Below are 23,533 nucleotides of genomic sequence, written 5' to 3' on the forward strand. Positions count from 1 at the left end.
AAAATTAGAGATGCTTTGAAACTACAATGTGATGGCTGTACCTTGCAAAACGAGAATTGCGGCAGGGCTTTGTTTTATAAGTAATCGGATCACGATGGGTTCGATCCTGAGCTTTTGCGGTCTGTTCCGTTGGGTGTTGTTGGGGGGCTGGGATCTATATAACTGCTTCAAAAGCTATTTACGACGACGGACATGACCTCCGTTATCTCTAGAAAATGGCATCAATTAACTCGCGGTCTATGCGGAGGATCGGAGATACATACATAAACGTACATGACTGATAAGTCGAGCCGGTTATCATCGAAGCTTTCACTTTTGTCTCAGAACGCCTTTGTCTTTTTGGTCAGGCTTTTTCCACCTTGTAACCAACTACATACGACTCCTACGTCCTGCCAAGTTTTCCTGCGCAGTACGAAATTCGAAAAAAATGCAGGTGCAAGGAGATAAGTTCCAGATGCAGAGTAGATCGTCGCAGATTTACAAACTCACCGCACCGCCTCTATATACGTCCATCTTAATTGAAAGAGAGATTAGACAATGCTTGACTGTTGTCTCAGGAGAGCTAACTTACCTTTCCCCTAGAAGATAAAACATGGAACACTTCTCATATTAAAATCAAATTTGCTTCATTCAAAGTGGTTGGTCATTATTATTAATATTATGCTAATTAGTTGGTTTCTTGTCCTGTTTCGTGATGTCCCTTTCCCCACATACACGCACACACACACACACTCTCTCTCTCTCTCTCTCTTTTTATACACACCTTCAAACCCCAGGTGAGAAAACCAAGCAGCACATCAAGACCCATCCAGGCAGCATTCTCCATGAGACGCCCACCTGTCTTGCTGCTAATATGTAACATGCCTAGTTTTCCTTTCCTTCTCATCTTTTTGTTCCTGAGAGAAAAAAGACTTTTCCACAATTAACTCCACACAGCCGTCTGAAAAGGGACAACTGCAAAGATCTCCACAGCCTCAGCTGGTGGAGTTTTGTAGGAGGTTAAATCAGAAACATCTCTCCTCCCCTCTGCTCCACCCCTCTGCTCCAACCCCTAAGGGACCAAGAGATAAATAAGAACAGGGCTTGCTTTCAAAACAAAAAACATATGTATCATCCGCCCAGATCGCAGTAGAGTACAATTCGCGCCTGCGGACACAAAAAGCGCCAAAAAAAAAAAAAAAAAAAAAAAAAAAAAAAAAAAAAGGCCAAGCAGAACGGGTTCATATGCAACGAGCATATCAGAAATGAGGAAACACACGCAAAGTAAAATGCTATGTGCCATCTCCCAAAGAAAAAAAAAAAAGAACCGCTTTTTTCCCTTTCGCAAATAGCGTAACGAGGATTAGCTCCCAGAAAGGGAGATAGATAAGAGGTGGTAAATCGAGATAATAAAAAAACTCCGGAGAGCGCCTCCACATTTCCCTCCCAGACCAGGTACATAGATCGACGCCAATCCCAAAAAAAAGGAGGAGGCAGAATGACAACACGTAACAGGTGGACAAGAACGCCGTGACATGCCGGGGTTGTTTTGAGGTCTTTCTCCTTTTTCCCCCTTTTTTAATCCCAAAAGAGAGGGAAAAACTCTCAAGAAAAGGGTGCACCTCGCTATCGTGAGATTCCCAAGAAAAAAGGAGAAATTGGACAAGTCGACTTAGATGGTGGCGACAACATGTGAATATTAATTACATCTCGGGATATTTTTTGCCCCCCTTCATTCAGGTCGATCGAGGAGTTCGTAAACGGTATCTGATAGCGCGTTCTCTTCGTCTCGTTTTCTCGAGCTGCTTCTCCGTTGTAGAAAGGCGGGGAGTATGCCGAGCTTGCGGGACGGCGAAAACGATCGCGAAGGGTTCAGGATCGCGCCGGATGGTCGTGTCTGGATCGGGGAATATCGATGGAAGTACTTCGAGCCGAGGACGATGAGGCGACGGTATCCCCACCATAAGAACGCGCCGACGATGCCGGCCAGAACGAATCCGAGGACCGTGAGGAGGACCCAATGGCCGCCCATCTGGATATGTTAGCTTAGCACATAGTCCCAAAAAAAAAAAAAAAAGGTGAAAGTTGACACGATGACGCTCACCCAAAAAATCAATCTAGCATCCTTTCCATGCCAACTGCTACCAGGATGGTGGGTGAAGAAACTCCACGAATGTCGATTGTACTCGTCCGCCATCATCACGCGAACACGCTCGTACGCGGACGGTCTGCCTGCCATGTACTCCTTCCAAATGACAGATAGGAAAAGGGGGCCAGTCGAGTACATGACGGTGATATAAGGCAACACCCAGTGCCGGTTGTACGTCTGTAGAGAATCGATGACGCGCCGGAAGAAGGGATGCTGAGGCACGGATCCCATGATATCGTTGGAGATTCCAGTGGGACTGGTCTTGCGAACCCAGGCGGGATAGACAAGGAGCGGATCCAAGCGGCGATTGCAACCCTAACGCGATCAATATCAGCATCCGACCAAATCCACAAAGCCATATATATATATTGTAGGTAGCAGGAGACTTGTCTTACGTCGTCGAGATCGATGTAGATTCCGCCATAGTACGTCAAGACGAAGTATCTAATAGCGTCGGCACGCTGAATGGGGTAGCGATAGTTCCTAAAAGTCTCGAGGAACCACGGGTACTGGCTCTCGATGAACGCATCGGCCTTCTCGTCTGTCCAGAGCTGTATATTTTTTGGGTTTTGTTAGTGTGATGATTGTAGGACGAGGAGATCTACAGGCACAATTTCCCAATCCAAGCCATTTAGAGGGGGGAAAAAAAGGGAAAAAAAAGAAAACAAAAACGAGCAATGGTAAAAAAAAAAAAAGGACCAAAACATAGATATCGACGAACCTTGTACTCATAGTCCGGGTGAAGCTCCAAGCAGCTCTGTTGGGCCTCCTGCCAGATAGCGGGTATGGACTCATTCTTGTAGGTCTGGTGGATGATCTTTGGGATGATGGGCTTCTTCTGGTCGATGAAGGTCGAGTTCGGTGCGGGGAGCTCGGTGCGGCTTATGGCGTCAGTCGCGGCATCCTCGAACAGGAGACTGAGAAGGGTAGAGACGCTGTTGACCAGGAACGCGATGACGATAAAATTCGCGATGATGAAGATCAGCGCGCCCTTCCGCATGGTGGGTGAGTGGTGGTGGTGTTTGCGACGAGAGGTTCCCGCGTCGGAGCGACGACGGGAGGGTGAGAGGGTAAAGGGGGTTCAAAGTGACTCTTTTCTGCCACTTTCTCTCTCTCTCGATCAGCGCCTGGAATAAATTATCTTTCTATTCTTCTTCTTTCCTTTTTTTTTTTTTTTTTTTTTTTTTTTTTTATAAATATTACAACTTTGGGTGTGAAGGATTGGCCGGGTCGGGAGTTCAGGCGAGACCGAGGATGCGGTGTAACGGCCAGCTGAAGGAGGACCGGCGCACAATTGGTTTGAATATGGGCTGAAGGAAGACGTGAAGAGTGAAGTATGGACGCACAGGTGAATTCCAGAAGAGAGGAGGGGAAAAAAAATAAAATAAAGAAAAAAAACCAAAAAAACCAAAAAAAAAAAAATACAAAAAAATTGGTGTGGTTGGGGAAAAAAAAAAAAAGAGGGTGACGGCGAGGTTCGGTGGATGGAAGACGTTGTTTGGGCGCACGGAGGTTCAGCTAGCAGTATGGTTCAAATGAATGAATGACGCTAAAAAGGGCGATGCACCCGCTAAGTGAGTTAGTTACAGGCTGTTTACCCCTGGCTGCGGGCTGGCAAATGAGATGCGGGCAAGCTCCACGGCAAACAAGCTCGGTCGGTCGCGGTGGCTTGGGGGATCTCCACGGATCACGACCGTGAAGAGGGACAACGGAGATGCGAAATCGTGAGATGGGAAGGTTGAGGAGGAGACGAGGGATAGAGTATTGAATGTGCAGATGAGATTTGTATATCGACGATAGTAGTGAATTTTTGAGAAGGGAAAAAAAAAAAAAAAAAAAAAAAGAAAAAAGAAAGAAGAAGAAAAGAAAAGATATGACGAAGAGGTGCAGGATGAGCGACGAGGCGACGGTTAAGATGAGAGGGGAGAGAGTGGAAAGTTTGGCGACGAACCGGACGAACTGACACTGCCACACCAGCGCCAACAGGCCGCGACAGGGATGCGGCGCGGGCTCAAGGGGGTCAGCAACGGTGAGCCGGGGGTTTGGAGACGAGTTGATCTTAAAAAAAGAGAGAGAAAACAAGAGGAGGGGGGAAGAAAAAGAGAGAGGGGAGAGGGAGAGAGGGAGAGAGAGGAGAGAAGACCGTGTGGTTGACGTGCCTTTGGATCGCTCCATCGTCTGCATCGTCTTGTATTTATCGTTCTGGGATGGGCGTGGCAGCCACAGTTTGAGATGAGGAGAGTTAAAACTGACTACTTTGTTAACTTAGTTCCGTTGGCTGATTATTTGGGGTCTTGATGTGGGATCTGCTTTTGTGCTCACACTCGCGTCATCGCGATTCATCACCATCATCACCATCACCATCACCATCATCATCATCATCATTCATCATCATTGTCGTCGTTGTCCTCGTCGTCGTCGCCAGCGCAGAAAGATAGGCAGATCAACGCGAAAGGGAGGTTCGTTTCGGGCGGTGGTTAGGGGAGGCCGGCGCCTACAGCCAAGGCGTGCTCCGGGCCTGCTTCCGGGGCAGCCACCCCATGTATTTCATGTAGTCGTCGAACTTGGAGCGGAGGACGCTGGGGTTCCTCTCTCCTCTCCACGAACGAACCACGCGCAGTCCACTGCGGATGAGAGTACACCCCTTCAGGAGATATGGGCCTTTCTCGAATCATTATCGACATTCCATCTCTCATCTCCGTCCGCGATGCTATTCGTCGATCCCCCCCATGTCCAGAAACAGTCTGTGGTCGGGCAAACACGACTTCTCTTTTGTCCAAGCAGCCAAAAGGCCCAAAAAGTCATCCATCCATCCCGGAGAAAGGAATCTTGCGCACACACACTCTCTCTCTGACCTCCGGAAAATATCTCCTCTGGAGGACCTGTCCAAAATCATCCCTGTATCCCTTCAGCTGTGAATGTCCCCGGCAGTGCATCCTCTATTGTCCCCAAGCCCGCCCCCTTCTATCCGGTATACGAGCACAACAGCCAAGAAGATACAAGCTCGTCGTGGATGGGCATGCTGGTCGATTTATTCGTCAATCATCAACCAGCCAGCTGAACAGGTGGGGGGCTTCAAACATATGCATAACTACTACCACATCCGGCGTACGCAGAACGGGTCCCCCCATCCGGTCGTCCACCAAATTCCAATCCCGCCTCCAGCTCCCTGTGGGATATTGTGTGGGATCTCAGCTCCGTCCCGGTTGCCCCGAGGTTCCAGAACACCCGTTTTTGAACACGACAGGGGGCCTCTGACTCGGATGATAGTACTTGCCAAACAACTATGTTGGAGGATTCGGAGTAACCGAACCGACATGCTGGATGTCGGCTGGCCACACAATAAGTTGAGCGGGATCACTTCGAGGGACGAGGGCATCTCACGCCGCTCTGGGAGTGAGTCCAGCGTGGTTATCACCCGATATGGTGTTCAAGTTGGCTAATTCTGCTTTATATTACAAGCTGACATGGTTAACCAGGGCCATCAAGCTTCAAAGCGATAGCTCCGTCGCCGAACAGAAATATCATTAACTCCTCCTCCTCCTCATCATCATCATCTGTTATAATACAAAGCGAGCATTTACACGCCGAATGCCTGCTTAGCTTACGCGAATGGAGCCTGCAGGGATATTCAGATTTTACATTTCCAATATTATGCGTATCGTGTCGTGCAGCAAATAAAGGCAAAGCGTCAGCTTGAATGATCCGTCACGACCTAGGGAAGGCTCAGGACTGTATATGGCCGCGAATTTAGAACAGCATACTTGTGACACTCAAGTACCCACATCACAATTATCACACCTAGTCTCTATAACGGTGACCATTCTATCTAAGCGGATTCTCAGTCCTCTTTACGTCACAAATAGACTCGCCAGACAATCACATGCAAGTCGTATATCTATTGAGGAACCACCACCCCCTGTCCAGGGTCTAACCCCCCCAAGACCTATGGCCAACAACTTATTACAGAAGGACTGGTACTTACTGAAACCCCGTTGAAGAAAGGTTTCACAGACATATACATATTCTATATCCCCGGCAGCAGCGAAAGCCGGTCATTTTAACCTCCATACATGTTGTCTCGCAAGCCTGGGTTGCATGACATGCATTCCGCCAAATTCACCCCGGCTATGTTGCCCATGGCGAGTGATTTTTGTTTCCCAAGGCTTCATATCCTGATGGCCTTCAACAGGGTCACTTTGCCACTTTCGCATCATCCTCGTACAAGAAACCTCGCTGGACTTGAGTTTCCAGCTTGGCAGGTTGACAGAGCACTTTATACATATATCCCAACCGGGGGACCACCCGACCTCTGCCCACGCGAGGATAATTGTACCCGAACCTGTTCCCACTTGAGTCTGTGAACCACGTCATCCCGGCCGCAATCTCTTCTTAAATAACATACTGTCGGTAAATCTGTCAGCAAATATTCATGCTTCCCCTCCCCCTAGGGGCATAATACAGGCAGTCTTTGGTCTTACCGGAATGAATAAGTAGGGAACCTCATTCTCGTACCGCTTCCAGGCCTCGCCGTACTTCCTTCGGCATCTCTCAATGTCCCTTCTGGTCCGATGAATGATCATGACCATAAAGAAGATAGAATAGAACCAAGGGAAAGGGCTCCTGCTCGCCGCAAACTCAGTTATCTGTCCACAGCACCGCGAATATATATATATAAGGAGGACAAGACAGGTGATGAAACTTACTTGAACCCGGTGATCAGACCCCAAGACATAGAGAAGAACATGTCGGGAACATAGTTCGGCTTTCGCACAATCGCAAACCAGCCGTCCACCAAGATGCGATCCCCAGCATCCGTCTCGATGGCCTTCGGTTTCTCGATGATCTGCCACGGCAGTTGGGGGAAGGTGTTGCGCTTGATGAGCTGGCCCCTCTCCATCTGGCGGAATCCGTTCTTTTGGCCGTTGGCGGTGTCCCACATCCAGTACATGAAGAGGTAGGTGACGAAGAGCGCGGTCAAGGCGTAAGGATTCCAGCGGTACTCCGCCGGGTCGTGATTGGCGAAGTATAGGGCACAGTGGCAGTAGGTGAAGGGCACGCCGGCCATGTTCCAGAAGGTAAGCATGAAGCCTAGCTTTTCGAAGTACATGTCCCTTGGGGAAGAGAAGAAGCATCGGTAAGCTAGAACCTTTCTCCAAGCCAATATATATATGAAGAGCAACTTACCAGCTGGTGATGATCAATTGCTCCGCCTTAGCACAAGCATTGGTGTACAGGAAATGCGCCATGGCCAGGAAGAGCACCTCGGCCGAGACGTACCCATACGTCTCATACTGGCGAGCGGCCACGGAGCAGGTGATGAGGAACAGGATAAACCACGGGATCCGGACCTCGTAGAACATCTTGAAGTCCAATATTCCAATGCGCGGATTCAACTCAGCGCCCATGAAGAAGTCGTAGATGGGATAGCCCGTGAGGCGGTGCGTCCGCCGCCGCACAATGGCCTGGACATGGACGATCAGGCTGTTGAGGAAGCCCGACAGGATGGCTACGGTCATGATGGGCCCGAACTCGTCGATGAGCGTGTACAGCGGGAAGACACGTGTGGCGTGCAGGATCGCGGCGACGGCGAGCGTTGCGTAGAAGCTGGTGTAGGCGGAACAGTAGTAGGGGAGCTTCTTGCCGCCCTCGTGGAGCAGGGGCCGGCCGTAGGTCAGCACGCCGGGCATGTAGCAGTACATGATCGCCTCGAAGACGAAGAACGTCCAGTAGATGGCCCAGGCTTTGGCGGTTGGATAGGCTCCCTCGTAGACGAGATCAAGCAGGTGACCAACGAACTCGCGCCAGGTCTGGTTGTCGTCGGGCAAGGGGAGGTGCCCGTTGTAGTATGTTGCGCCGATCCACATGTACCACATCAACAGGGGAAAACCGAGCATCAACGCGGTGACTCCAAGGGAGCCGCCGAACTCGAATTCGTCGGATGCGCCATCGCTGAACTTGGTGGTCGATTCTGGGGCCTTCTCTATCTGACCTGTCGACGTGGAATGGTCCCGGCCTCTAGCCTTCGCAGTCATGACCTGAGGAGGTATGCTGGATGGCTTTTACGTATGTGTGTTTGTGTAGGGAGCGTCAATGAAATCTGGGATGAGAAGTCTCCGTAATCAGAGATGGCAACGAAGCCCAAGATGACCATTCCTGTCGCCATCTCGACGGGGCGGGAAATTCTAGATATATGTACTCTGTAGATGCCAGATACAGACATACACACAAACGTCTGCGACTTGCCGTTCAGAGAGAAAAGGAGTCCCCGGGCTGCGGAAAAGCAAAGCGAGCCAATCACCGCTGGAGAATGGAGGCAGGCAGTTGAAAGCGAGCCAATCAGCATTAGCCGACTCGTCGATTTAAAATTTTTATGTTTCTTATTGGTCAATATATCCCACTAGTCTGTGATTAGTCATAGTAACCACCAATAGAAGGGATCGGAACTAAAATTACCGAATCGTCCGACGGGAATTTCGCTGTCCGTAACAGTTTTTAACTGACGAGTTATATTTCCATAATTGAGCAAAAAAAAAAAAAGACATCCAATCCTCTCGCCAAGCACGAGAATGATAATCCGCAGAAACCTCAACTCAACCCGGCACAGTCCTCGCCTCACCCGTCAAATGCGGGCTCGAGTTCAACCTTCATGAAAGCGACCAACAGGCGGCGCACCAAATGTTTCTCGGGCTGCTGGACCTGCCGGTCGCGTCGTGTGAAGTGCGATGAGTGAGTGATCTGCACTGCCAGAGCCGTTCCTCTCCCCCCTGACCCTTTCTGTGCATAGAACAACCCCATTATGCCAGCGCTGTCGTCAGGTCGGCGTCCAATGCGAAGGCTATGGCATCCGCTTGAATTGGGTACACTACCGTCCTACGCCCAGTTCGGACGGGACAAGCCACGATGGTCATGACGGTGATCAGGAGGATGATGGCCAGGCCCCGGGCACCAGGGCGTGCAGACGCTCCCTGACATACCTCGGGGTGTCATCTGTTCCGCGCCTGTCGTCTCCAGAGCTTGATGTCACGTTGAGGCAGATTGATGCATGGTCTCCTGTTGGAGAGTCTCCAGGACTAGAACAGGGGGGCTTCTCCGTCTTTCCAGCTGCGCCGGATGGGCGCCTGGTGCTGGATCTAGGGACTCCTTCGCCTACTCCTTCTGACTACCGCGTGTCGGGAGAGCTGTCGGCGACAGAGACGGTAAACCAGACCGACGACCTTCGCAGGGAGTCGCCACTATCGCCCGCCGCTTCTAGCGCTGGCCGTGGGAGGCAGGAGCAGTACGTTTGCCCTGACGCTGTGCCCGTAGCTCAGACCCTTTTAAGTCTCGGGTGGGAACGCGACCATGTTCCGCGACCTGAGTCGCCAGTCGTTGGCCAAATCCAGTCCCCGCTTCGTCAACAGTACGGACATTCCCCGCCGCGCCATCTGGATGTCCTGTCCATGCCGGCCAGCCAAAAGAGGCTTATGCACCACTGGGTTACCTTCACCAGTAGCAAAATCGTCCTTCTCGATGAGCCTCACAATCCCTGCCGTACTATGATGCTCCCTATGGCGCTGAAGGGCCTCATGTCTAGCTCGGAAGACTCCAACGCCGACGTCGCCATCTTCCACGCGATCTGCGCGTCGGCTGCCTTCAATTTGTTCGAGCTTGGTGGCAGGGCAAACGAGCAGGATCGCGCTCTGGCCCTCAACCACGAACAGCAGGCCATCCGTCACCTTCGGCACAACCTGGCCCGAGCCGACGAGCATCGAGACCAGTCGTTTGCGATGGCCATCATGGCCTGCATCGCGGTTGAGGCCATCTCTGGTACAACTCAACGATGGCGGACACACGTCCAGGGCGGCCTGGCATACCTTGCGAAACTGCACTCGTGCGGCGTGGAGGAGGTTGTTCTGTCCGGCTTTCGGAGACATATGGTATCGATGGCCATCCTGTGCGACTTTCCCGTCCGGGACGACCTCAAGTCCTTTCTCAACGACGACGAGGAGCGTTTTGTCGAGGGTCTCGAATTCACATTCCCGTATTATGGCGTATCGAGGTCCTTCTTGCGGGAACACGATCGCATGAACGCGTTTGCAGCTACTATCGCTACCTCAACGGTCAGGACACCTACACTGGAGAAGGAGCTCGACGCTTTCGAGCTGCAGCTGTATCTCAATTTCCCGGGTCTCCCACCCCAAGACCTGGTATCTTCATCGAGCAAGGCCCATGGGCTCGTCCTTCACCACATAGCCAAGGTGTTCTACTACGCCGGTCTCGTCTTCTTCCAGCGTAGCATACGCCACGCAGCGGTAGCCACGGTGCAGACTCTCGTCGAGCTCGGCGTACACGAGCTGGAATCAATCGAGCGAGTCGGCAAGGGCGAGCTGGGCTGCATGATGCTCTGGCCGGTGCTGGTTCTGGGGGCGGAGTGCGGCTCGTCGGGTGTACAGCAGCGGATGCGGGCTTGGTTCCGAGATCAGCGGAAGCTCGGCTTCAGGAACCTGGTGGTGCTGGAAGAGTTGGTCGACGCGGTGTGGAGGGCGAGGGCCGATTCTGCTGCCGACGGGAGGAACGTGGATTGGCGGGATCTCATCGTGCTGGCACGATTTGATGTTTTTAGGCTTTGAGCGACTACTTAGGACCTCTTTTATCTTAAATATTGTGTTGAGAAATCCCGTTCCCGCCTTGTACAACAAGTCTTCAGGCCTTGGCACCTACTCCTAGATTCCAGTTGATGTACATACTTAGTGCTCTATAGCCTTTTGGTTTAACGAAGCATAGCATACATATGTACAGGACATACCTACGTGCCTAAAGCTGCACTCCGATCTTCTGCATCCAATCGGTCATGGCAGCCATACAGCTCTCTGGATCTTCCTCGGGAACAAAGTGTCCTACACCCTCCTCCAGCCCGACAACCGTCAGCAGCTGGCCATCAGCAACCCAATCCTTCCAGACATTCATGTCGAACCTCCGCCCAATTCCCGCGGAATGCAGCACTAGCACGGGCATCTCCATCTTGCGTCCATTCTTCTGGTCCTCCTCCTGCATCCTCACGTCCACTGTGGCACCGGCCTCGTAGTCCTGACACGAGGCCCGCACAACGCTATCCCACCTGAACGGCCGCTCATACATCTCCAGCGCATCATCAGCCGCAGCCCGCGCTCTTGCCTCCTCACTGCTTCCCGTCCACCGCCCCATGAGCTCTCGGATGAACGTGTCCCCGCCGATCTGTAGTATCATCTTCGTCGCCAGCTCCGCGTTCGCCAGGAACGGCCAGTGGAAGTACCCCTTCGCCTCGGCTACGTTCGACATCCCCTGCCACTGGACGACCGTCGGGACAATGTCCATCAGTACGGTACCCAGTATGGTGAAAGAGGACACGTGTTGCGCCGCGTCGACAGCCAGTCGATGGCAGATGCGTGCGCCGCGGTCATGGCCGATGAGGATCACGCGCTGCGGCTGCGCTGTCTGTGATGTTTTGAGATACGCGGAGAGAGAGGCGAGGATGGCCTTCCCGACGGTCGCCTTGTCGTGTCCGAATTCGCAGGGAGAGCTGTAGCCGTACCCGGGAATGTCGGGCGCGAAGAGCCGAGTCGTCTTGGGGAGAAGTTTGATTATCTGAGGGGCCCGCCTTAATTATTTATTCACGAAGACGCATCGCATATGTATGTCACTTACATGGCGCCACCTGCAGAATTGATTCGTTAAGGGAGTGCGTTAGCCAAAAATGAGAGAGAGAGGGAGGCATATATGTATATAATGGATATAGTGGCCTCCTTGCTCATTCTTCCCGAAGCTCTCGAGTGCTGCAGCCGGGATATATCAATAAAAAGGGGTAATCTCAGATCACTAACATGAAGTATCTACCTCATGCAATGCTTTCCATCAGTAATTCACGACCTGCTGTCAATTTCACATATCATCCCACTCACGTCTGCGGATATCCATGAATCAACACCAGTATTGGCCCCTCGTAACCACCATTAGTGCTGCCATCTTCTCTGAAGATGCCCCTCGAAACCCCGCGAATGCAAGACCCGCCTGCCTCGATCTCAAACGTGCTGAGGCCGTAGCCCGCCAGAGTCTGCGGGACAGTTATCGCGACCATGATGAAGCCCAATCCCAACTATCAATGATTCTTTCTCGAGATACTCTTTGTCTGGAGGTTCTGTCTGTGCCTGCAGGGGTGTTTACTGCAGTGACCGGGTACACATGTCCCTTCATACGAGGTCTGAGAATGATGTCAAATACGATGCAGTCAACCGAATAACCGGCTTGAGTCCGGCAACAGAGTTCACTGCGACGCCAGCCTAGGCACCCGGCAAAGTCGAGATAGTTGCATGTTACGGAGCAACTCCGTACTTGGCTGGGAGTTCCTGGTTTGCCAACCCCCAATATTAACCAGTGCTCATTACTACGATCCTCGCCGAACAAACGAAACATGTGAGATCGGTCAAGCGTGGTGGAGGGGTTACCAGACCTTTATTGACTGGCAATTCAGATATGAAAAACGATCAAACGGGGTTAATCTCATCGCGGATGCGGATTTTCGCTGGAGGGTTAACCTCCTTGCCATGCAGTCGACCACAGAAGGTAGCCCCCCTCCTCAATGAACTTCCGGTGAATTATCTTGAACTTTTGGAACCATCAAGGCATTCTCGGTAGCTGTAACATACAGCATTTCCCAAAGACAAAAACACCAAAAAGAACACAAAAAGCGGAAAAGGGTGAGCACAGCAATCTTGTCAAACTGCGAATGACAGCATTTTCCCGATCCCGACAACCCGAACGCCTAGACAGTGCGGAGGGGTAAGTAGTTATATGTACACGTATTCCAAAGGAATAACAATAAACAAAAGGAGAGGTGAATAGCCGTTAGAAAATCCCGTCCCAAGTAATCCTATCCTAGCAATGATCTGAAACCCCCAAAATGCCAAATGTGCCCCTCGAATTGACCAATCCATCTCCATCCAGGAGGGTAAAAAGGCCCTTCTCGGAATGAGTGAGAAAGAGTGAAACACTCCTACTCAATTCAATCATCCTCCGTTTCCACCCTCCTCTTCGCGCGCTTGACTTTCCTCATAACCTCCAAGTACTCTTGCACCCTCTTCTCCGCCCAGATACACCCACCAAACGTCATCGCCGAGATCTGCAGGAAGACTTTGAACTGTGGCGTCAGGCCGCGGTAAACTCTTGATATCGGGGCAATTGACTCGGAGATGGACATGAGCGGGCGGTAGACGGAGGCGAGGTTGATGGGCCGTCGTCCACGGAATGGAGAAGACGAGGCGGACGAAGGCGATGGAGGCGCGGGGGTGTGGTCAGCGAAATGCATCGGATGGGGAAGGATGAGGATTAAATGGGCGATGATAGAGAGGGAGCCAAACTAAGACGAAAAGAGATATTACAGATTAGCGAACCCATTTTCTTCTTTCTATCGTTACCCCGGCTTCCCATGCTTCCCATTTTCCTTTATTTTATTTTTTGTTAAAGAAAAGGCGCATTCTGTGGGATACATGATCTCTTTGAAATGAGAAACATTAGAAAAAGAGCGTGGGCGGACATGAAAGCGTACCCGCACTGCACCGGTCAAGAACCCTTTGATGCCTTCATCCGTGACTTGGTCCGGAGGCTCAACGTCTGCTCTGAGCTTTGACGGAGGCGGCATTCTGACTGGGGTTTAGTTTAACAATTTAGGCGCTCCCAAATATCGCCGGTTCGCGGTCTGGAATGCTTTACCCGATCCGATCGCTTTTCTTTCTCTATCTTCGTTCTCTTTTGAGGATCACGGAGCCATGCGGTTGGCTCGGCGGTGGGAGTTTGGGATCTGCAAAGAAAATGACGTTGAAGGGTCTCATTGAATGCGGGGACAGGGATGCGAGGGGACAGGGGATGGTTGTGGTGGTGGGTGCATGTCAATTGGCCTGCAGCGAAGTCCGTGCTGTGTCTGTAAGTGCCTGTTTGTTGGCAGAAACGACAGGGAGCTTTCAGCCGGCGAGAGAGAAGACGCGGATCAGAATCGTCGCCGCGACAGAAGCAAAGCAAACCTTCAGCAGCGAACTTCGAACCTTTTTTTTTTTTCCATCCCAGCAACCGGATCATCGTTGCTCCGACGGTACTCGGAAATACGCTGATCCGGCTGTCTTTCTCTTGCGGGCGGTTTGATGAAAGGGCGAAGAGCGGCGCGCTGTCGAGCTTGCGATGCAATTGAACGCCTAACAGGATCGAGAGAGAGACAACTTGCATCTCAGCTCATTGCATAAGCAGTCTGAAGCACCGGCAGAATTCAATAATATCCACGATGGCAGCCCTCCCGCGCCGCACCACCTCCCTCACCCGCCTCACCAACGAGACCAAGGTCCAGGTCTCCCTCTCCCTCGACGGCGGCGTTCTCCTCCCCTTCGAGCCATGCGAGCACTTCCCACAGAACTCTCCCGAAGAAGCGACGCAGATATTACCTTTACCTGGATCTGCACACTCCACCCAGTTCACATCCACCCAGCAAATCACCATCAACACCGGTATCGGCTTCCTAGACCACCTCCTCCACGCCCTCGCCAAACATGCCGGTTGGAGTTTAGCCGTCAGATGCAAAGGCGACTTGATCAGTATGTGCACCCTCATTCCTTCCCATATACACATCCATTCATGCTCTAACTCCCCCATTCCCCCCAGTTGACGACCACCACACCACCGAAGACACCTTCCTCGCCCTAGGCACCGCTTTCACCCGCGCCCTGGGCCCGCGCGTCTCTCTCGTCCGCTTCGCACGCGGCGATGCACCCCTCGACGAGGCCCTCTCCTGGGCCGTCATCGACATCTCCTCGCGACCCTACAGCGTCATAAACCTTGGTCTACAGCGTGAGAAGATCGGTGCCCTGAGTACAGAGATGATCCCCCATGCGCTGGAGAGCTTTGCACAGACCGCTGGCGTGACGCTGCATGTTGGCTGCATGTATGGGAGCAATGATCATCATCGGGCGGAGAGTGCAATTAAGGCGGTTGCGGTGGCAATTAGGGGAGCAACGACGAGGAGAGGGGCCGGTGAAGTCGGTGGCGGCGGGGAGGTGGTGAGTACGAAGGGTGTGCTGTGAGAGGATCGATGGTTGTGGGTGTGTAAAAAAAAAATGGGGAAATGCTTATCCATGGGCGCTTTTTGTGGGATATGAGAACTACGCCGTTATGATGTGCCCGATGGGTGCACGACGTATTGGAATAGGAGTCTTTCATAGACATTTATACATATACCTTATATTATGATTTAATAGATGACCTGCATCTTCCAGAACCATACTATGTATTCATATTAGTATCCTGCTTATATACTATTATTAGCCTCCTGTCCAAATCTTATCAGGTACAGTTGATTGCCGTCAAAATCTCTCAACATCAAGCCTGCCAAAAAAAAAAAAAAAAAAGGGGCAATGATAACTGCAGTAGCTAAATATGTGCAGAAGAACGCTCAAAATAGATGGCTGAACAGAAAAACACAAAGCCACTGAGCCCAAGTATGCACCCAGATAATCAACGAAGCCGTCCGTCCATGTTTTTTTCCCTCCCCAAACACGAATGCATCACATATATTTCCAACCCAAATTAGCCAATGTGAATTACCAATACATGCCCCCCTGGAACTCCGATGTATCTTGACCCATAATAATGGAAGAAGAAGCGAAAAAACAACGTAGAATGAAGTCAAAAATATATCGCTCAAAAAAAAAAAAAAAAAAAAAAAATCTTAAGACAAATCCAAACTCGGCAAATCCAATTCTAGCCTTGGGGCGTGCGCAAAGGTCACTGATACCCGGTTGTCCTTCTTCTTCTGCGAAAGAAACTTTTCCCCTTGCGTGCGAGCGGTCAGTATGCTCCTCAGCGACGAGGAGGCACTCGTTACTTTCGAAGTGTTACTGGTTCTGTGAATCCCCAATGCCGAAGCATCGCTCGTGTTTATGCTGGCGTTGCTGGAAACTCCGCTGAGAAAGCTTGTGCTGGTTTGAGTGCGTGTCGTCATTGGGCGAGGATGAGCCGGAACCGGGGTTGAATTCCCATTTGTTCCGCCAAGCTGCGTGGAAGACGGGAGACCGTACGAGGAGATGTTTTGCTTTCTGGGGTCGGGGGATGGAGCTGATAAGATACCGGAGAGTTTCTTGTGCAATGTCGGTCGCCTTAGGGGCGTCATCCTTCCAACTTCTGCCTCTGGGTGTTGCTGGGATTCAGCATCGCTGTCTAGTAACAGGCGTTCCTGGTTGGTTTCCAAGGCAAACTGGTCTAGAAACGTGGCTAGACTTGTGGCTGTTTTCGGACGGCCATCACTCAACGCATCCCAGGTATCAATAACGTCTCCATTTTCATCGACCTGCCTGATTCCATGTCTAAGGCTGTAATTGCGGTAGAGATAGCGCTGAAGTCGCTCGACTTCGAGATCCCACTTTTCGCTCAACGACTTCAGGATTGCCTGAACTTGGGGATTCGTAAAATCTGAAGTTGTCCCGGTGCTGGAAGAAGGTGAGATCAAAGACGAACTGGTCTGGCGAGGTTTACTCGGCTTGGTCAACTTCGTACCGCCCACACTGGCGCCGTTTACGGCGGCCTGGATCGTCCGGCGAAAAGACCCTCCTGTGGATCCATTTGAATTGCTTCGTTTCGACTCTTTGTTAACCGATTGTATCTCACGCCGTACTTTCTCCAACATCTGCTCTCGATCCCGATCCATACATGGAAGGTGAAGCAAGGTTTTGTTTCGCTGCAGCCCGTTTATCAAGACGGTAAAAGATTGGAGATTAATTTCGTTATTCTCGCAGTACACTTCAAGAAGAGAGTCATTCTCCTCCAAGACAGAGGCAAGCGTACTAGCTCCTTGCAGTCCTAATTTCTGATGCTCAATCCTCAAAACTTTCAGAGTCTTGTTCTTCTTCAATCCAGTCAATGCAAGATTTAGTCCGATCCCAAATCTCGCAACATCCAGATGTGCATATTCCCCGCTGATATCCAACTCTTCTACCGTCGTGTTCTCCTCAAACATCATCTGTAACGCCGTGCACGTCTCAGGCCCAGCATCGTAAGGAAGCGAAGCTTTCGATATATCCAGGTATTTCAAAGACTTATTTTTCCTCAATGCTTCAATAAGCTGTTTAAAATGATCCTCCTTTTGGAAATCCATCATCCTCATCGTAAGATGAGTTGGAGTCTTATTCTGAACAATTGATTCGAAGAGCAAGGAATAATCGATGTGTAGTCTGTTCTCGCTGACATGAAGATGGATATTTCGTGGCCGTCCCTTGTCGTCAATCATAAAGTACAGAAACGTGGCCACGTCTCCTCCGGTAAGTCCACACTGGTCAAGTCTCAATTCACGTAGCTTGCTTGATTTTTCGCTGGCGAGATATGCCGCGATCGAATCCACGGTCTTTTCATTTACGACGGTGTGACTCAATGACAGTTCCTCCAACTCCCAGTTGAGCAGGGTTTCCGGAGCAATAAGCGGTTCAGGGCCGGTATTGCGCGAGATGTGCGACAGGTTGATCTTGCGGATATGCGCAAAGTAGCCAATCTGTTGCTGAAACAATTCAGCACTCAATCGGCCTTGAACTCCAGAGATATTGATCGCTTCGAGGGTGGCCTCTTGGGCAGTCATGGTCGACAATATCAAATCGAGGTCATGGATGGAAATTCCACAGTGACTAATTTCGAGCGCACGAAGCTTAGATGCTGTTTGAGATGCAGCGTCGATCAAGTAGTCCAGATCCGAATCCCCAAGCTTTATGCCATTTAACACGACCCAGTCCACCTTGGTAAGTCTTCGGCGGCATAGCGGAAATATGGCCTCGGGAATACCGCATCCGGGGTCAACTTCGCCCTTTCCCGTCGTTGGAATTCGAGTAAGACAAAATGCGAAATTCAGGCGTTTCAGCTCCTTGCTCTTCAAAGCCAAAGCCCGAATCTCCTGTGTCAAGACAGACATTTGCTCCTGCCCGGGAATCTCAAGGGGAACGTTCGAGCGTGTCCGCATCGCATCGTAATCGAAACCATATGGATCGTACAGGTTCTGCAGCACATCTAAATTAACACCTCCGAAAGATATGGTTCTGAAAGATTCATTATATCGCAAGGCTTTCATGACAGCTAACAGTTCAAGAACGCCATACCCTTTTCCATCTCTGGAACCAGCAGGCGGGATTAGCTGAAAGCATGGCGCATCTTCGCACGAGTAATCGATCGAATATCTAATGTTAGAGGCGTGGACATCGTATGCAGCGCAGTATGCCGTGAGAGTACGGTCGAAGTGACCGTCGTCTTCTTCGGGCTTGGTGGGAGGAGGGGGAAACTGATCCTCTAGCCAGTGGGGAACGTTAAACGTATATGGTTGTTGAAGCCATTGAGGGCGTAAATACTCAGCCCGTTGTCGAATGTGAAGCGCGATATCCGCCGAAAAGGCCGAAGATAAATGTATATGTACTGGTGACTTGAACGGTAGGCTTGAAAAAAGGAAAAAGGTAAGTCTTTTTGCGACCCTTGGGACAATAAGATTCGCGTGTAGAGATGATTAAATGCTCACCGAAAAATCAATTGGAGTCCGTCGTCGCCGCGCTGCATATATAGCGCTGCCAGTGACAGGATACCATAAGACTCGCCCATGTCGAGTTCGCTCAAGGACACCATCGAAGCGCGGTTGGCCGTCTTAGGTAAGGGAAGAATATGAATTTTATGGACTCCTATTACCAGGTAGCACGGCGTGGAAGCAAGTTTTATATTGTCATCGATCGAGGAACGTCCGCCTTGTTTGACAGGGAGCCTTCGCACAGCACGATGCATTGACATCGAATACGGGTCGTAATCACGTTCTTGATCGAGTGTACGGGAGATATATTCGACGGTATCCCTTTCGAATGGTACAGGATCCGCCAGTCTCGCCTCTGTCGCCGCATCTCGAATACCAGACCGCCAAAGTTCTGCATCGAGAGGATCGGTAAGCTGAATCTGTAACGACGATGCTTTGGACAATTTGTCCTCCATGTAGCAAACCTCAACAGAGAAGAAAGGCCGCCCATCGTCCAGCTTGTGCACAGCAAGTATTCTGTTCAACGCGATGCCACTCCCACTGTCTCCGCCACCGCCGCCACCAGGCAGTGGACTATCCTGCAGTGAAGCAAGGGAAACCACGGAAAGACGGTTCGATGTCAACGTGGAGCCCGTGTTTCGACCCCATTGGGTGGGTATGGAAGGGAATGCTTCGGCTGCTTTCGACCGGTTCTTAAAGCGTACGAGATGGGTGTCCGTTAGGACAAGATACTGGCTCTTCTTCCTCCACATTGGCGCCGATGTCTGCACCTCGCCGTGGTGGAGGACGGTGGTGCCAAGGGGTAGCCTGTCGAAGAAGACCGCGAAGTCGTCCTCTTCGCCGGAAGATTCTTTTGAACGTGCTTTGGTGGAGACCTGGTCGTCATCCAGGGATGTGCCCAACGAGCGAAAGGAGCCAAACACAGAATTCCGCTTCGATTTCTGGAGGGATTTAGATCTGGCGCGTATGGTAGATTCGGGGGGAAGATGCCATAGGTGAGTTTCTGCCTCAGTTACGGGGCAGTCGTTGGACCCCAGAGGAGTGGATGACACTCTGCCGCGACTAACATATCTAGGCCCGGTTTTCTTCATGTTGAGGTTGTCACCAAAGCTTCGAGAACGGCGTTTGACGCCGATAATCCCAAAGAATGAACCACTGCTTGTCGGGCGGCTCCCCCTTCGGCGCCTGGTTATATTGCCACCCAACACATCATCACCGTCATTATTATGATCGGGAGCAGGAGCATTACATCGGCGGGGGGAATTATCCGGAGTGGATCGAGTATGCCCGTGCGACTTTGGCCGTGATGTGGCGGAAAAGCCGTCAGAGCCCAAGAGCCCTGTTGAGCCAAACAGCAAGCTAAAACTCTTTCTCCGTTTGACCTTCTTAGCATCATCCGCCATGTTTTTGGAAAGTTCACGCCAGCAGAGCTAGTGTGGAATGCCAGGGATCGAGACTGGCGACAAGAAGCAGTCATACAGGCGGAAGAAGGAAAGCAAAAGTGCCGAACTGTGATTCTATTGACAACCAAACGGGCGCATCACGGCGTCATGGAAAGAGGAACGAGTGAGCGCTCCAGGATTTCCCGTTCAACCCAGGTGGTTGGCCAGCAACGGATCAGCACGCCATGCCTCCGCTGTTAAAACGTCATTCTATCCCAGACTGTGTCTATGTATGCATGTATGTGTTTCCTGGCACTCTCCCCTTGAAGCGAAAATAAAAAAGGAAAAACGACAATACCAATTCAACAGCAAAAAAAAAAAAAAAGAAAAAGGAAACACGCAAACACACGTACACGCTTACAGCAGCCCAGCTCGACAGAAGGAGAATTCTCGCCTAGAATCCATCTGAGGGGCGTGGAGGAAACAGAGTGAAAAGAAGCGCTGTGCAGTTGAGGACTGCCCAGGCCGCATGTCTCAGAGCTCCAACATCGTATGGTAACAATACGGATCATCCGATGACGTGCCTTGGCAGTGTGATGCAACAGCAAGCAGGAAAATGGAGAACGGCGCCGTCCGACCCAGATCCGAGGCTGCTCTTGATTGTCGACCTTGCGTGCAAAATGGTAGCAAGAAAATGCTTGCAGTCCCTAACCAAAAGTGCAGAGAAAAAAAAAAAAAAAAAATGAAAAAAGAAAAGGGGAAAAAGGAAAAAGAAACAAACAAAATCGACAATGCGCTGTTTCGTGGACTGAAGCAAAGCTGCAAAAAAACGCACCCGGCAGAGCGCTGTTTCAGGTTCATGCTTTTCATCCCGTCCAATACGTGTTCTGGGTTGAACGGTACGCTCCCTGACAGTACCGGTACGTCGGTGGAGCGCCGTGATGTCACCGCTACGCTAGCTGATTCTCACCGAATAAGCCACCCCCGAGCGAGCTCCAGCGCTGGTTTTACAGATACAATACTGAAGCAGGCGACATTGACTGCCAGGCATGTTTCACCCTTCACCCGCTCCATGCTCAACACCACCAAGGAACAAGGGAATCGACAAGAAAAGGAAAACAGGACCAGGAAGAGGGGGGGGGAAAAAAAGAAAAGAAAGGAAGAGAGAAAGAAAAAAAAGAATGCTCTCGCAGTTGAAACCCAAAATTCTGGTCGAACAGGGGGCCCCTCTCCTCCGCCACAGCCCACTCCTTTAGTTAGGCCCTTCGGCTGCACCGGGCATCCCTCGACGAGATCAAGACTTTCCTTTTCGCTTGAGGGATCGAGCGAGTGGGCCGGAGTGTGGCTGGCTGAGATCTCAAACTCCGATTGCACCCCCACCGGGGCCATCAGAGCGAACCCTCGCGGTGGGAGCGCACTACATATCATTATTTACGGGGCATGATTTCCACCCACACCCGCTCCAGTGAGCGATCCCTAAAGAAAAGTCAATCGAATGACAAATTCTCCCCGGAATTGCGCCAATCAAGCCCTGCGCCGGAAAGCATGTGCATTCTGCAGCCAGGCCCCAAAAAATGGTTCTCAAGCCAGGCGAGATTTAACGACAGCTTTCCCTTTGATTAGTTGCCTCCCGGGATGAGCCCTGGTCAGCGAAATTGCGCGCTTTTCAAAGAATAATGCTCCGTAGTATGCAAATCGCTCCGCGGGGAGAACCGCCTTTGTCTAACTAATGCACAACATCAGATTGTGGCTGGCAGATTAGAGTTTCTGTTCCTTGAGGCTTGCAGTCTCGTCTGCCGAACGTGGCACTCTCCTGTCAAGCAACATCTCCAAGAAAAGTCCATCCATTAGCATTCCACAGGGAGTGTACTCCGTACGGAGCATGGATATGTCTGTTCCTTGGACGCGTCTCGTTCGTCCGAAGTCATCATCGCTCGGACGCGATCGAGCCCAGCCAGCTAGCTCTGCGTCTGCGTTTCAAGCCCCTTCTCACCATCTCATATCGAACCCAAATCTTGATCATCCAGTTCTCTCTTCGGCTGCTTCGCCGTTACTGGAACGCAACGTACAACTGTCTCTTGCTTCAGGATCTGACGTCGGACACGTGTCCGTGGAGGCGTGATATCAACCCGCCGATCGTCCAAGAGACGGAAGAGGAGAAAAAAGAAAGAGAGAGAGGGAAAAAAAAAAAAAAGGGAAAAAAAAAGAAAATATACAGAAAAAAGGTTTTTTTTGCCGAGCGAACGGCGATCATCTTTTCAAAACAAAAAAAAAAAAAAAAATTAGGGAAAATATTGAACCCAGCCACTAAGCTTCTCTCCTGGTACACGCATAGTACGGAGGTGTGGAACAAAAGTTCCCGGAAAGCTTATACAGACAATACTGTTTTACAAATACCTACTACCCCACCAAATTTGCTAGGAAACTCAAAGTACCCCTGAAATTGACTAGTTACTCTCATCTGAATCCTGTTCCAAATCCTCCCAAGGATCCTCTCTACCCAAATTATATAGAGCAGCTAGAGCTTCAGCAGCTTCCAAAGTCTCTAGACCAGCTGCCCAAGAATCCGCCCCAAGATCCTGCCGTTGAGAGAGCTTTCCCTTAAGCCGTTGACCCTTCCATACGCGAGGCGCCTTATAACCACCCTCTCTATACTCATTACCCCCTTCCAAGCATATAACCTCTTGAATATGATGTGGAATCCGCTCAATCCACTGTTGAATCTTTGCTTGCGGCAGCTCTTCCCAGGCTTTCTTCCATTCATGTTCAGCAGTCTTAGATTCTCGTGGGGCACCTTTAGCAGTTGTACGTCGCTTGAGCCACATCCAGGCAGGCTCAATCATATTCAAATCTGGTGAATTGCCAGGCCAAAGTAAGCGGTTGATCTTGTGTATATTGTAGAGCTCTTGTTGGTAAAAATGGGTATGTGCTGGAGCTCCATCTTCTAGAACAACAGTATTGGGTCGGGATTCAAGGCATTCCTTGACGAAAGGGAATAATTTGGCAAGAAGGACCTCCTGGAATGAAAGAAGTATCAGATTAGCTAGAGAATTCAATAGTAAGATGATAGAATCTTAACACCTTCTGATACCTATACCAATCAACTCCCCCTTGCCTTGTCGAACAAGCTTGCCAGTTTTCACAGTGAATTTGAAAGTTGGCTTTCTTCCACGGTTTGGGCGAATTCGTAGGCGGTGAATCCCATTGACAAGCTCCCATTCCTCTCTTGCCTTTATCTCACGGTCAATATTCAAGGCATCCAGTTCCTTTTGAGCTTGACATTTGGCTGCTGCAGTCTCTGGTTCCCAAATATGGCAGGGTCCCTTCTTCTCGTACGTAAAGCAGCCCCAAAACATGAAATCTGAGGACTTCTTCCATCGCCGGCGTATACAGGTAGGATCATAAGCTTCTGAGGATCTTCTCCATACATGAACTGCTCCTCTTCTATGCCCAAGAACCACAGAAGTTTCATCAGTC

At 50.8% G+C, this 23,533-nt stretch overlaps 8 protein-coding genes across 8 annotated transcripts; 3 read left to right on the forward strand and 5 right to left on the reverse strand.

Annotated features, from left to right (window-relative positions):
* Positions 1-637: 637 nt before the first annotated feature.
* D8B26_000655 (uncharacterized protein) lies at positions 638-3,678 on the reverse strand. Its single transcript, XM_003071022.2, has 4 exons — positions 2,850-3,678; positions 2,524-2,679; positions 2,084-2,443; positions 638-2,011 (listed from the first exon to the last, which is right to left on the reverse strand). The coding sequence occupies exons 1-4, from the start codon at positions 3,126-3,128 to the stop codon at positions 1,712-1,714; spliced, it is 1,095 nt and encodes a 364-aa protein (XP_003071068.2). The 5' UTR covers positions 3,129-3,678; the 3' UTR covers positions 638-1,711.
* A 3,152-nt stretch (positions 3,679-6,830) lies between these two features.
* Positions 6,831-8,163, reverse strand: ERG4_1 (C-24(28) sterol reductase; the record flags this gene model as incomplete). Its single annotated transcript, XM_003071024.2, has 2 exons — positions 6,831-7,242; positions 7,316-8,163. The coding sequence occupies 2 exons, from the start codon at positions 8,161-8,163 to the stop codon at positions 6,831-6,833; spliced, it is 1,260 nt and encodes a 419-aa protein (XP_003071070.2).
* A 507-nt stretch (positions 8,164-8,670) lies between these two features.
* Positions 8,671-10,770, forward strand: D8B26_000657 (uncharacterized protein). Its single transcript, XM_003071025.2, has 2 exons — positions 8,671-8,857; positions 8,916-10,770. The coding sequence occupies exons 1-2, from the start codon at positions 8,778-8,780 to the stop codon at positions 10,738-10,740; spliced, it is 1,905 nt and encodes a 634-aa protein (XP_003071071.2). The 5' UTR covers positions 8,671-8,777; the 3' UTR covers positions 10,741-10,770.
* Positions 10,748-11,464, reverse strand: D8B26_000658 (uncharacterized protein; the record flags this gene model as incomplete). The annotated part of the gene is made up of 1 exon (XM_003071026.2): positions 10,748-11,464. One exon carries the CDS (start codon positions 11,462-11,464, stop codon positions 10,925-10,927), a length of 540 nt encoding a protein of 179 aa, XP_003071072.2. The 3' UTR covers positions 10,748-10,924.
* A 1,684-nt stretch (positions 11,465-13,148) lies between these two features.
* D8B26_000659 (uncharacterized protein) lies at positions 13,149-14,141 on the reverse strand (the record flags this gene model as incomplete). Its single annotated transcript, XM_003071027.2, has 2 exons — positions 13,692-14,141; positions 13,149-13,502 (listed from the first exon to the last, which is right to left on the reverse strand). Exons 1-2 carry the CDS (start codon positions 13,782-13,784, stop codon positions 13,149-13,151), a joined length of 447 nt encoding a protein of 148 aa, XP_003071073.1. The 5' UTR covers positions 13,785-14,141.
* A 152-nt stretch (positions 14,142-14,293) lies between these two features.
* On the forward strand, positions 14,294-15,780 carry HIS3 (imidazoleglycerol-phosphate dehydratase). The gene is made up of 2 exons (XM_003071028.2): positions 14,294-14,724; positions 14,792-15,780. Exons 1-2 carry the CDS (start codon positions 14,418-14,420, stop codon positions 15,208-15,210), a joined length of 726 nt encoding a protein of 241 aa, XP_003071074.1. The 5' UTR covers positions 14,294-14,417; the 3' UTR covers positions 15,211-15,780.
* A 74-nt stretch (positions 15,781-15,854) lies between these two features.
* On the reverse strand, positions 15,855-20,077 carry D8B26_000661 (uncharacterized protein; the record flags this gene model as incomplete). Its single annotated transcript, XM_003071029.2, has 2 exons — positions 15,855-18,591; positions 18,672-20,077. The coding sequence occupies 2 exons, from the start codon at positions 20,075-20,077 to the stop codon at positions 15,855-15,857; spliced, it is 4,143 nt and encodes a 1,380-aa protein (XP_003071075.2).
* A 595-nt stretch (positions 20,078-20,672) lies between these two features.
* D8B26_000662 (uncharacterized protein) lies at positions 20,673-21,500 on the forward strand (the record flags this gene model as incomplete). The annotated part of the gene is made up of 1 exon (XM_066123302.1): positions 20,673-21,500. One exon carries the CDS (start codon positions 20,673-20,675, stop codon positions 21,498-21,500), a length of 828 nt encoding a protein of 275 aa, XP_065979376.1.
* Positions 21,501-23,533: the final 2,033 nt, after the last annotated feature.

Source organism: Coccidioides posadasii, chromosome 1 (assembly GCF_018416015.2).
Source record: "Coccidioides posadasii str. Silveira chromosome 1, complete sequence".
In the NCBI taxonomy this organism is placed as follows: domain Eukaryota; kingdom Fungi; phylum Ascomycota; class Eurotiomycetes; order Onygenales; family Onygenaceae; genus Coccidioides; species Coccidioides posadasii.

Excerpts from the sequence above, each read along its gene's own strand:
- D8B26_000655 (XM_003071022.2), bottom strand. The coding sequence starts at position 3,128 with ATGCGGAAGGGCGCGCTGATCTTCATCATCGCGAATTTTATCGTCATC. Across the intron at positions 2,444-2,523 it reads TCTACATCGATCTCGACGAC|GGTTGCAATCGCCGCTTGGA; the intron begins GTAAGACAAGTC and ends TGATCGCGTTAG. Across the intron at positions 2,012-2,083 it reads ATGCTAGATTGATTTTTTGG|ATGGGCGGCCATTGGGTCCT; the intron begins GTGAGCGTCATC and ends TAACATATCCAG.
- D8B26_000657 (XM_003071025.2), top strand. The coding sequence starts at position 8,778 with ATGAAAGCGACCAACAGGCGGCGCACCAAATGTTTCTCGGGCTGCTGG. Across the intron at positions 8,858-8,915 it reads CGTCGTGTGAAGTGCGATGA|AACAACCCCATTATGCCAGC; the intron begins GTGAGTGATCTG and ends TTCTGTGCATAG.
- HIS3 (XM_003071028.2), top strand. The coding sequence starts at position 14,418 with ATGGCAGCCCTCCCGCGCCGCACCACCTCCCTCACCCGCCTCACCAAC. Across the intron at positions 14,725-14,791 it reads ATGCAAAGGCGACTTGATCA|TTGACGACCACCACACCACC; the intron begins GTATGTGCACCC and ends CATTCCCCCCAG.